This window comes from Rhea pennata, chromosome Z, assembly GCF_028389875.1.
Source record: "Rhea pennata isolate bPtePen1 chromosome Z, bPtePen1.pri, whole genome shotgun sequence".
Taxonomy (NCBI): Eukaryota; Metazoa; Chordata; class Aves; order Rheiformes; family Rheidae; genus Rhea; species Rhea pennata.
Window position 1 is genome coordinate 26,227,595 of NC_084702.1, and position 13,299 is coordinate 26,240,893.

General features: G+C 37.4%; 1 protein-coding gene across 1 annotated transcript in view; it reads right to left on the reverse strand.

Annotated features, from left to right (window-relative positions):
* Positions 1–5,050: 5,050 nt before the first annotated feature.
* PRUNE2 (prune homolog 2 with BCH domain) overlaps positions 5,051–13,299 on the reverse strand; it is a 125,453-nt gene continuing 117,204 nt past the window's right edge. The window contains exons 16-19 of the mRNA XM_062599802.1: positions 12,306–12,404; positions 10,094–10,129; positions 7,907–7,954; positions 5,051–5,699 (exon numbers count right to left, since the gene is read on the reverse strand). Of these exons, the coding sequence (XP_062455786.1) occupies positions 5,678–5,699; positions 7,907–7,954; positions 10,094–10,129; positions 12,306–12,404 (205 nt within the window). The 3' untranslated portion in view covers positions 5,051–5,677. The remainder of the gene's footprint in view (positions 5,700–7,906; positions 7,955–10,093; positions 10,130–12,305; positions 12,405–13,299) is intronic.

A 13,299-nucleotide genomic window follows, 5' to 3' on the forward strand; every position in this document is an offset into this window, starting at 1 on the left:
GGCGGCACTAGCAAATTCAGCAGTACATTTAATTCCCAAAAACTACAGTAGATTATACCACAAACTTGAAAATCCAAGTTTGTAGATTTTTTATTTTTAAAAGCCACTGCTGTCATAAGCATTCAACACAAATAAATAAACAATAAAATTTAACAAGGTTAAATTTTAGAGGCTGCAATTTTACCAGTCCAAAGGATTCACAACACAGGAGATGCATGCCAAGATCAGGCAGATCGGAAAAAAACAAAGACATCATACACTTATCTCACAGGAAACAGTAAGGAAGCCTATTTGTTTTCCTTTGTAGTGTTAACATTTCACACTTTAAATGTCTGTTCAAACAAGATGACTGAAGTAACTTTTCAGATCGATCATGAAGATGTTATTTTCATTTAATCTAATAACTTTCCAAGCTCCCACGAGACTGGTAACAATATGGCATTATTTTTCAACTGTCTTTATAGTTGAAAAAAATCTGAAAAACTTTTCAGTAAGAAACTGAGATTTTCTTCAATTTTTCTACAGTTATTCTACTGTATAGCCATGGATCTCAAAGAGCTTTGGCTTAACAAGTAGAGCATAGTCGAGGTTCTCCACAGCTTTGTAATGAGCTATTAAGATTCATATGAGTGCAGTATGAATGGAAATGTGTGTGTACGAAAGCAGTGGGAAAAACAGCAGAACAAGGGTTAAAAGAACAGCACATACTGGTAACAAAGAACACTGTTTCCAGGACACAACTCCCAGGGCACTGTTCCTAGTGGTGAAATTAAAGAATCTGGTTTTTTATGCCAATGCTGCACTCTGGTATGTCCCCAGCACCGATGATTTGTCAGTGGAAGACCTTCATCCTAAAACCGTGAGAACCACAAGAAGACTGCAGCATAGCACAGCTTCCCTGTTAGCCCACCAAGAGAAAAAACATACGTTTCAAATAAATGGGGAAAAACAGTGAGGGGGCTAAGATTTGTGTAGGCTGAAGTAAGCAAGAGTCTGAAGCAATGGACTGCTCCATAATAACTATTGACTCCTGAATGGTACAAAAGAGCCAAAAATCCTTTGCCCCAAATCTAGCTTGTTGCCTACAATGAAGAATGCCAGGAACATGAGGAAGACCTGCTAGGCAGCATGTCTTGCCTTCTGAGCTGCCCACAACCATGCATGGGCACACCAGCGAGCTTCAGTAATAAATCCTATGAAAGAAGGAGTGGGAGCAGGTGCAACGAGCTTACTTCAAGATTTTGTAAATATCTTCTCCTTCCGTAATACCTTGCACTGAGCTTGTTATACTGCTTCTCCTATACAAAAAACAATGCAAGTCATCATCTTCTGTTACGGGTCCAAAGACTGTGCCAACAGGAATACAAATCTTTGAAAAGCAAGGAGGCATAAAACAAATGCAGTCAGGGAGACAGTGACAATGTTAACTTACGCACAGCAATATATTTCCCTTTCAGCTGTTGCGCTTTTTTATTTTATGCCACTGAACTGTGCTGGTAATTTCATTCCTGAGAAGAATCTACTGAAAATCTACAAGAAAATCTCCTCTTCCCTCTCCTGAAGAAACAGCAATGAACAGAAGATACAGTTCTTAGAATTTTTATACTTTTTTCTTGAGATAAATTAAGATACCCTAAATGTTCACAAAATGGGCTAGTTAGTGGCTACCAGAGAACAGCAATGTATTGATAGTTAACTACCAGAACTTTCCGAGTTCTGTATTATTACTTATCAGGATCCTCAGCTTCTCCTTGTATGAACAGCTGTTTCTGTTGCAACAGTGTTCACAGATACCAAAGCCATTAATCAGCACTCTGCAAATACTAGTCAAATTACTGGAAGATATAAAATGCCAGGTGGTGAGGCACACAAAAAGTAAGGGAGAAAAAAATATCTGAGCTCTGAATTTGTTTAGAATCAGAGTTTAATTGACTGATAGTACTAGAATGATTCACAGTTTTTCCCAGCTACAGTATTACAGAAAATCTGATAAACATTCCGACCTGTGAAACTTAGCCTGTAAATGTAAATATTACCACATCCCAGAGATTAACTGTAACAACAAAACACTTAAATCACAGTTCAATTACATTGGAAGGACCTGCAGAAGGACCATCAAAACCAAAATACAATTTAAGATTGCTAAAGCCTTACTTCTTGTCTGTGGCAGGGCCAGCTAAGGCTGCTTCTAAGGCCCAGTTTAACACTCCAGGAGCACTCCCATTTCTTGCAGCTGGGAGGCAACTGGAAAGCCATGGGTTACCCCCATCCAGCTCCAGTGTAGTACCTCACTGGCCAGTGCTGCTGGGCCAGCTGATTCCAAGTAAGCCAGCTTTCCTTAAAATACTGGCAGGCTAAGCTCACCAAGCGTTAAGTAAAAGGGGACAGGAGTGGTGTCAGGGGTGCCTGGTACGTGATGAGGCTGAACATCCTCCAGCTCTGCCTGACGCCTTCACTACAGTCAGAAACCAGGCAGGGTGGTTTCACAGCCAGCCTGCTCCTGCCCCTTAAGCTTTTGGTTATGGGGTGAGATAAAGTGACACTGTCTATGCTTTTGATCCAGACATAACAGCAGAGCCACAAACTAAAGAGTAACTTGCAAAGCTCCTGCTTTATCCCTGGGACAACGCTACTAGTACTGGCAAGGCAAGGATTTCAATACGAGAAGGGGGTAGGTAAGGAAGAGTGAATGGAAGGAAAGGTTAGTTATAACTACACGAAGAACTGCAAACTGAGACTTCTTCTAGGTGCCCAGGGAATAACCAAAAAAACCTTGGAGCAGAAAGGAAATACTTTTAGTGGTGGGTTGCAGCTCTTTATTTCTGATTCATACGTATATATGTACATACAACGATATCAGATATTTTTGTATTGCTTAATCTATAACTCAAATAAGCATAGGTCTTTTGAGAAAAAAGAATTGCAACTCTTAATTTATATTTGATATGAGCACTCTGATACACAGTAGAAAAAATCTGTTTATAAAAGATTATATTTGTGCAATTATATGTACTATATTCCTCTTCCAATAAACTGATATTAATATTGATACATTGTTGTCAGTATAACATATAATTGCCATAACATATAAAAAAACTTCTTCAAATATATCAATAAGCAAAGATAACCACACCTTTTTCTTGCAACCATTTTTGCACCATCACATTGGTGCCCTATTTTATTTTAATGTGACATTTGGCTTAAATAAACTCTTTTCATCTCAAACTGCCACTATTAGTCTGCCCACATTAATAAATGAATTAATGTGTGCTTTGCTGTTCAGTAATTTCACACAATGCCTGCAGAATGAAATTCACCTCTGAGCTGACATCTGCCACTGAGACTTTAAACCACTTATACCCCATTTAGGCTTCAACGAATGCGTAAAGATTCACGCTGAACCTCTGCTTAGCAGTGAACCTCTCTTTCAGCAAATACTTCTCTCAGCTGTAGTGTAACACAAGCCAACTAGCTCATTCTAGGTGGCTTAAAAAATAGGTTTACAGAAGATGTGACTCTGTGCTATTAATCACTTCTAATTGCTCAGATCTAGGTCAAGCATAATTAGTATCTGGAAGTTAACACAAATATTAATTTCTATACAAAGCACTATCTCCAATATATTAAGTGGCAGCACTGTTATAAGGTAGACACAAGCCGAGGTTCAGATATCTGAGGAACTGTGCAAACTAAGAGAGATCCTAATTTAGGGCATGATAAGGTTGGTTACGGAGCAGCAATGATGGTGAGCAGAATTAGGCCCTTCCCCTGTGAAAACTACCAGTAACTGACAGAATATATACAGGCTAACTAGGGTGATGGAGCCACAATGCACGGGCTTTCAGCATAAAACAAGGACTGTAGAGGTGCAGACATTTCAGTTTTGATGCTAGCAGAAAGCATTTGGCAACTTCCCGTCTTTCTGACAATTTTGTCAGTCTTCGTTACAGCAGCTGAAGTATTGGGCACCCAACGATGGACGCTTGCTCCCTTGCCCACAGTCTCCCTTCTTGCAAACACATGACACAAATCGACAGAGGGAAATGTGCACACCACAGAATTAAAATATCAATCTTTTAAAAAGAAGGGCAAAATTAAATTTCACTCTCAGTTTAGCTCCTACTGAAAATCAAGGTTCAACTGTCCTGACTTTTTGTTAAAATTTACTCCCTGGATAACTGTCGCTTGGCTTCTCTTTAATCGCTAATATTGGCAGCAGGATTAGAGTTACTGCACACACAAAAATAAGAATGAGCAAATTATCTTGAATTGTTACTTCTAAGAACTTCTTACTTACAGATAAAGTAGAGGATCCATGGATGTAATCCTAGGGTATACAAGAATCTCGAGTCTAACAATAATATTTCAGACAGTGCATAATACTGTTAGTTCCATCATCCCAAAAGGAAGGTGGGTCAGCAGGTTTGGGACCGTGTGCATGCGTTCGTGTGTTAGGGGAGGATAAAAGTTTTACCTAGTTCTTAACTCTTCTCTTTTTAAAGGAGAAAAGCAAATTAACTTCAGTACGGGTTTGCACTCCTTTGCAATAGTCCGAGACACTGCAGCTATTTTCCATTTTAGAATCAGGACTTCTTTGCAAAGAAGAAATGCTTTTTTTTTTTTTTTCCTCTCTTGTTTATACTGGTGGATACCACGATACAGACAACAAAATGCATTTTAATACTTACTTTCTGATACTAAACATATTCTGAATAGTACTCTGACATTTATCCATAACAAATGATCACAACACCTGACTGTAGATTTAAATATTTAACCCTCAATTTTTAGTAGAAAGTACAAAGTATTCGTTCCACATTCATAGCATTATTAGCCTTTATTATGAGTTAGGATGCCATTTGAAGACTTGTAACTTAAAAAAATAAGTTCTGAAAAAACAGGTTTAGAAAACCAACAAAAAGAAAGCAACGTCCCAAGGCTTTCAAAATATATGAAAGACGTTTAAAGGATTAGCTACTTTTAAAAAAGCTATCCTTAAAAAAAAAAAAAAGGCTAAATTAAATTATTAAAATAAAATTAATTTCAGTTAGTCATTTGTCCTTTGGGAAGTCTTTAATGTCTAATTTTAAAATATATTAGACTTTTTTGTGGCCAAATTAAAAGGTAGTAGAGTTAAGTGAACATGGAGACTTTTCAGATAACAAGAAATAGACTCATTCAAAAAGAACTCCTGCATCATTTCTCAAATTCTCTTCAAATAATAAAGTTGCAACTGCTTTGTGAAACAAACTATGCTAATATTTATTGTAACAATACTATTCTGTCTGCTTTGTTATGCATAAACATTAATATGCTGAAGACAAAATTGAAACACAACTACATCCTCACTGACTCATTCACGAGGCACACTGTTGGTGAAATAGGGTAATAATTTTAAACAGAAATTGCACACACTTATATAAACGAATGCTAGATGATAGAGCTCTCCTAATCCAACCTATATTTCAGAAAACAACATGTAGCAAAGTCCAAATTTCTGCTGTTTGCATGGCAACAGGATTGGCCTTTTTGTTTATCTTGGATTGCTGAATGGCACTGAAGAACCGTAAAACAAATAAAATGAACCAAACTGCCTATTGTACGCCATGGCCACGGGCGTCTGGGTGATGAAAGTCCATGCAAACCCTCTTCTTCAAATGCCTGCAAGCAGTTCTTTTTATTTCAGCCTCATGTCAATGCTACACATATTAAAAAAAAAAAAAAAAAAAAAAAAAAAAAAGAGAGAGAGAGAGAAAAGAAGAAAAAAGGAATCAGTGCTATGAAACACAAGGCTATTAACTTCCCCAAATTTCAGTGTATGCATAGTATTAAGCATCCTCATCTCTCATTTATTTTATTCATATATTTATTATTTGTGTATCTATACACAACTAAATAATAATTTACTTGTGTAAGTAACTTACACAGATCTTATCTAATTTAGATGGAAAATTCAGACCTTAACAGGACCTGTTACTCTTTTCTTGAAATCAATAGCTACACTCCCAGCAACTCCGATACGAGTAGAATTAGACACCATATGTGGAAATGAGTAAGATGTGGACACATCTAAAAATGTCCCTAGGACTATGGTTTTGCCATTTAGTGTAAAGTACATGTTAACCAATTCTTTAGTAATATTCTTTAAAATATGAAACTGTGATAATAAACACTGCATCAAAATACAGTTTTCCTTCATGGAATACACACCTACATGAACATCTATAACCTAGGAAGGTCACTATGAGTTGCAGAATATGCAGAATTCTTTATTGTGGTTTACTTCATAAAGAAAATTTTCATAAAGTCATCAGGTAGTACGAGAAATTTTAGTAAACAAGAGAGCATGACAATAAACAAAAGCCTTTGGAATGGATACAAAAAAGAAAACAGAAGCAAACTAAGAATTGGGCAGACTCCAGAGAGATTCCAGCAGCAAGTATACAGAAAAAGTCTGTGTAAAAATGCTGTCAACATTGTGGTAGCATTTACAAGGTTAATCCTGTTTCCTGAGGAAGAAACACCAGAAATGAATGATACGACCACAGGAAAGTTGTTGCTACTCCTAAAGATGCTATTTTGCAGAAAAAAAGAATGAAGGAATTAACGTTAACTCAACCCCAATCCTTACTTAAGCTAAATAAAAATCTGCTTTTTGTACTGCTTTTTGCTGCCCAACTTCCTTTTTTGTAAAAAAACATGAAAACTGTTCATGCCACAAACAGCCAAAAGCATAAATAAATAGTCTTTAATAGGTTAATTACTGCTGCCATACTTGAAAAAATAGTTTTCACATTGATCAATTATAGAATAAACTGTGTCTGGGGGAAAAAAAAAAAGGATGCTTAGTGGTTTTATCCCAACTGGTCTAGTAGTAGGAGCCAGGTATTTAATTCTGAGTTCTGACACATGTATGATTTCTAACACTGGGACACTTTATTACAGTATAACTGTATTTGAAAGAAAATGACAAAAAAGCTCCATTTTGCTCATTTACACTCATGTAATTGACGGAACCTTTTATCGAAGAGTCAGGTCTCCTACACGGCTTCCTGAGCAGCTTACCAGTGTGATACACCTGTGTATTTTGAGACCCCAGTACGACAGGTAGGGACAGCGGAGCCCCCCATCACTCCTCCCCAGTCCGCGCTCGCCCGGAGTGCACCCGCTGTGCACCCACTGCTCCCCGGGATGTGCTGTTCGAGCAGCGAACTGCCAGTGCTCGTGCGCCTGCACGTCTCGCGCGCTACGAACGCCCCTGCTGAGGCGCAGCAAGAGCAGCGCAAGGTTTTCCGTTCGCCCGCCCGGGTCGGGGCACTAGCAGGAGGAGAGGTGTGCCGCCGTACCGGCGCGCACCCCTTTCCAAAGGAACCAGTCCGGCTTTAAAGGCAGTGACGAAAAACGCACCAGAGGTTTAGCTGCGGAAAATAAGTGTGAAAAGCTGAGAGGCACAAAAAAGCAGAGAGAAGGCAGGCACTGAAAGCACTCAAAGGGAAGAGTTTTGCACCGACAGCTTGCTTAAGCTGATCTCAGAATTAGAACAGCAAGTTTATCAGCATTAATGGAGCATAATGCACGTGACCAACTTCACCATGATCGTGTTGTACTTTTTCTCTCCATCTTTCAAACAAATTAACCTGAATATCCTTCAGGCTATGAACTGTATCTATCCCTGCTTGACAAGGGTCTTTAAAAACTTCTGCAATGCAAATACAATAAACTTTAACTTCATCACTTTTTCTGCTTGCAAAGGTTGAATCAAGTTGCTGGGAAAAAAAATAATAAAAAAAAAACACGTGTTCAGGTCTCTAGAAGACCTCCAGGAGTCTACCCAGCCTCAGTTCCTAACTGCATGGTTGTGAAATAATGTTAAAATGTAATGACATTATCAGGTATAAATTCTTACTCCTGCTCCATTGAAGTCATTTCTGGATCATTTGAGAGGCAGCCAGTTCTGGATACAAGGGAAAAAAAAGGCAGTAGTAAACATTACTTCTGTATTTCTTTCTTTCTTTCTTTCTTTACATATGAAATCAAATTTGGGGATGTAATAACCGCAGTTACAGATACAGTGAGTATCTGTGACCGCACAAACACAGAAGTATTATTGATAGGAATGTAACAAGCATAGTGCCTGCAACATGGATTAATTTGAATAATACTTTTTTATAAGTATTTCTGTAAGTTGAGGATGGGGAATGCACTACAGTGACATCATACATTTAACAATAACCAGCAATGCCACATATGAATATTTAGTTCCTCTCTCACTGTTTTACTGCAGCCTGCATCCTTTTAAATAACATTGGTAACAAGCAAGCAGCTGTCTTTCACACAGTACCCTAACGTATTTGAAAATATTTGAATATAAGGGATAAAAGTTATATTTCATGAGTTGTGGGGTTTTTTCCTTCCTTTTGGTTAATAAAGCATCCAAGTGGTATCAGATAATTGCTCACATGAATTTTTGCTTCTTAGGTAATTAAGTGCTAAAATCAAGAAGCAGCAGCAAGTGCTTGGGGTATTTCTCCGTGGCTCTTCTCTTTGGTGATTTTAAAAGTTAAGCTCAGGAGAACTGGAGGCAAGTGTGTTCCACAAAAGCTGGGATATCAAGAAAAGAAAAAAAAAAGAGAGAGAGAGGGAGAGGGAGAGAAGGAAAGAAAGAGAGAAAATGAGCTGTATGGTAGAAATTCTGAAATGCAGAAGTTAAAGGTAGGAGACTGTAAAGAAACTTCAAAATCAGAATCTTAGGTTACAAGAACCCCAGGGAAAGCGTCATATGAGAAGCCACTGACACAGCTCCCTGCTCTGGAATCCTGTGCACAACACACACAGAAAAGGGTAAATTCTTTCTAAGCTCAGCTTAGCAAGTGAAGGACTGCGTCCTTCCAGTTAAGGGTCTCTATTCTACTTTATCACATTCTGCCTCAGCATGTCAAAGTCAGAGCACAGACTTCAGAGTTCAAAATATCTGAACATCAGCTGAGACATTGATTTATTAATTGAACTTAGACAACATAGTATTATCAAGTATTAATCCAACAACCCATCCAAAGAACAGGTGGAACAACAGGGTTGCCTTAAGTGAGACAGAATAGCCATCCTTAGCTTAGTAAATTGTTGTAAAATATTAGTTTTAAAAAGAACTGCCTCATTAAAAAAAAAAAAAAGAAAGAAAAAAGACATATGAATCATCTGACAATGGACAAAGGAGAGAAAATACTTAACAAACCACTTTAACTGAGTAAAAAAGTGATTTCAGTCCTCTCCATGACTGTAAAAATATTCACCAATAATAGCAAATATGTTTAATATAGTCCAAGAATATGATTATTCCTCACCGAGGCCCAATTGTATAAAGGCAGGCTGCATATAGTGAGAAGGGAAGTCAATTCACAAATGTGGCAATGCACATAGTAAGTGAAGCTATGAGCTGAGTGCTATATCAAATACGTTATACACTGCTACATTCAATCCGTTCCTGTGAACCAAGCAAATACAATGTGAGCAGCTAGCTGAAAACTATCTTACTTAGCTGTTTCTGAAGCTTCCCTCAGCTCTTCATCCAGTCTGCATGAGTAAAAGTTATTGATATAAAGAAACAAAGAAGCAAGCAGAGCATAAGAAAAAAAGCAGAGCAATAGCAGAGCAAAGAATAAATACTGTACAGGCTTCTAAAATAAGCACCCACTATTATGCACTGACCCTAAAGCTCTTAATTCTATATAACAGCATTTACTCTTGTTCTTAACCCACCTTTAATTTGTAACTCCTTATTTAGCTCCTTTGGAGGCAGAAACTTAAAAGCAGCAGGGATCTGAGGCATGCTCAGCGGAGAGAGCTGAAAGCATTCAGTTGCTTCATCAGATAGAATTAAACTAGCTGCAGCTTGGGCCAAGTCAAGGGCATTTATAGTTTAGTTAGTTTTGCTTGCAAAGGAGGCTGATCTCAACAGCTTGAAGGGGAAAGTAAGACTGCAAACCATTGCAAGGTTTCTCTCATTCAGCTGTTGAGGTCACCTTCAGGTGGAAGGCTGCATCACATAGTTTTACTCCATTATGAGCAGCAGAACAGGCTAGAAAGCAAGTTTTACCTCATTCTTCTCTTAAAATACTTCTCTTCATCGTACCTTACAAGGTAAGAGTGAGTGAAGGAAAAAAAAAAAAAAAAAAAAAGACGTACAAGTTTTTATGATACAATAGGCAAAATGTATCTCACTTCAGTAAAAGCTACCAAACAGCCACACACACAAAAAAAAAGGGGGGGGGGGGGGGGAGCATAAACCCAGGGCATAAACCTGTGGCCTTTCTACAGGTACAATTCCTTGTGACCACAGTGGTATTCTTGATCTTGCCAGTGGAGCAAACACAATGCTGAAAGCTGCATAATCTTTCTCAATTTGAAACAGATATAAAACTACCAGCTAGAGCACATCTCTGCTCTGACCTCTGCTCTCTTCCCTTTTGACACCGGAATATCCACTCACAGTGCCTTGAGTGCGGACTTCCACTAAATCTTCATACTATGGTATCTTGAAAATGCTTGCTGCCAATGGGCACATTAGTCACATTTTTATTTTTTTCTTTAGTGCAATCAAGATCTGGCAGCTGGCAGCTGAAGAGAAGAAGTAAGCAGTTTCCTAAAATTTTTTAATCTCTAAGTCCTAAAGTTTCTTCGGTGCTGGCAACCTTTCACCTTTGGTCTGAGAGCTGAATGGATTTTCCAAGGAATTTTAGTGTACAAGGAAAAAAAGACATCATAGTGTAACAATAAAACAAAGCAAGAAGTAGAAAGAGTAGAAAGCATTAAAGTATCAGCTTATGGTTTTTATCAAAGGAAGCTATAAGATATAAGAAACTAGAATGTTTCAGGAATCAGAAGAGGAAAGGAGGAAGAAAGGGCAAAAAAAATTAGGATATTCTGGACATCTTTTTTATCAGGTAGTATCTCTCATACCACCTCCTACTCTAAATTCTTTGCAATCACTCTACCTATAAAGTAATTACAGAAGCAAATAAACTTGAGTGAAATTCCCTATGACCTCCCATTTCAAGATAGCAATTCACTAACTTCACAAGTGCTGCAGAATTGAGCTTCCCGCTCGCTCCCTGGAATTACAGCACAACAGGACTTCATGTCAAAACAACAATCAGTCTGATGAAGGTACTCATGCTGCTTTCATAACTGCTCTGAGACAGCTATGAAAACTCCTGCCTGGGTTGAAGAGATCTATGACAGCTCCAAAAGAAGTGTTCTTCATACCTAGTCACCGAGAACCCATATGGAAAATATAATCAGCGACATATAAATTATATGTAATTTATATTATATATAAAATATAATTTACTCCTCAGATCAGTTTATTGGACAGAATCTTTTCATTTATTTAAAATATAGTACATTTGACACACAAAAGTAAAAAATAATGCATTCCTTGGCAGCATATCTTTGTAGTAATGACCTATAATGACCCACTGTGACTGATTTCCAATGTTTTAAGCTTGGTGTACCATTTCAGTTTGTTGTTTTCTGGTCTGAAGGAAAGCCAGTTTAGGTGATCAACTTCAGATCAACTTCTTGCAACAATTTCTTTAACAGACATCTTTCCTTTAAAAGACAGAAAACTTTCACATATGAAAGGCAAGAACTGAGACACTGCCTTTCAGTTCTGATTATGGGTTAAATCATGACAATCAATGAGAAAGGAATGGTGAACCTATGGACTTCCAGAGGACTTCTACTAAACTGCTATCTTTTGAACTATTACTTCAATTCAAAGCTCTGACTTTGAATTAACTAAAACCTAAAAGCATAATAAGACGTAGTGGTAGAAGTTTTGGAAAAATATGGTATAAGGGATACCTGCGGAAGGCTTAACATTTCCTATTTTCCTTCTGGATTACAATTAATAGTCTATTCCAATTCTGATTATGTAGTCATAAGTGTGATGAAAGGACTCTGAGCCTGAAAGTTTGTCTTCACTGGACCAATTTTATCATTTGGTCCAGTACAAAACCTTCCTTTTCCTATAAACTTTGGATTCCTATGGATTACATGTTTTTTCTGGTTTGTTTTTCCACGATAGAACATTTTCCTGCTTCAGGGTATGATAGAGGAATTTTTGTTAAACCAGAGTGAAGTATCTGTAATAAAATCGTGTAGAAGCTTTTAAATTTCTTACAGACTCTCAAATGCTACTATGCCTATGTGGGTCTTGGAAAGTAAAATCTGGTTATACTTCTGGCTAGTAGACAGCCTGACTAGTGAGCGGAAATACTTTCCATTAGCACACCATCACCACTTACTTGACGATACTCTCTGGTATGTGTACGTATTCCATTGGAATCATCTCACGGAGCTCTGCCAATGTGCTGACATACTGTATCTTACTGCTGAACTTAGAGCTGAAACACAAAAACAGCATACGCAAATTGAGTTTCCTCCACAAAATCTCCCATGACTGGAAAAAATAAACAAAGAGAAGATATTTACTTGTAATCTGAGCATCTGCGTATTCATATTCCAGTTATATGTAGTTATATAAGAGTTATACAGTGCTGATGATCATTAACATATCTGTGCTCTAGTGAGGCTGAAATCAGGTCTAGACCTTTTGCTGTGTTTTGGCCAGGCTGCATCAGAATATTTAGGACAGCATTATAAATTGTAATGCATTCACATTAGGCAATGCAATTAGTTTTATAGTTTGAAGAAGATACATTCAAATTCTAAAAAAACGAAAATCAAATCTTTTGCAGCATACTTACATGAAAAAAAAAAGATGGGAAGCATTTGCTTTTGCTGATCATGATGAATTAGCATTTAGATTTGACTATGACTCCCAACCAAACAGAATACAGATAAACTTCCACTTTTGTCTGGATGCGTACAGATCTGACTGGGTATATGCATGTCTATTCTCAGTGTAGGGCATTATTATGAGGAAATATTTTTCTTGCTTAGTTCAATCTGTGCTATACGATCATTTATTATGCTTGAGAAATGATCATACAAAAAACCTAAACCATTCAGCAATTTATAAAAAAATTAAGACTATTCACTTGCTTAATCTGATTTATTGATATGTAACAGTTTATGAGGAATGTATCTCTTTAATTTGAATTTAAGCAATCTTTCAAATCCAGTTTTGATAATATTTAGACAGTCTGTTAACATCAGTAACAGTGATGAATGCATATTGAGAATGAATGTTCTTAAGCCTAGACTATAAAAAAGCAGAATATGTTGTTCCTATTTACCACTGATTCAGGGTTATGATCAGACAACGCAAAGCATCTG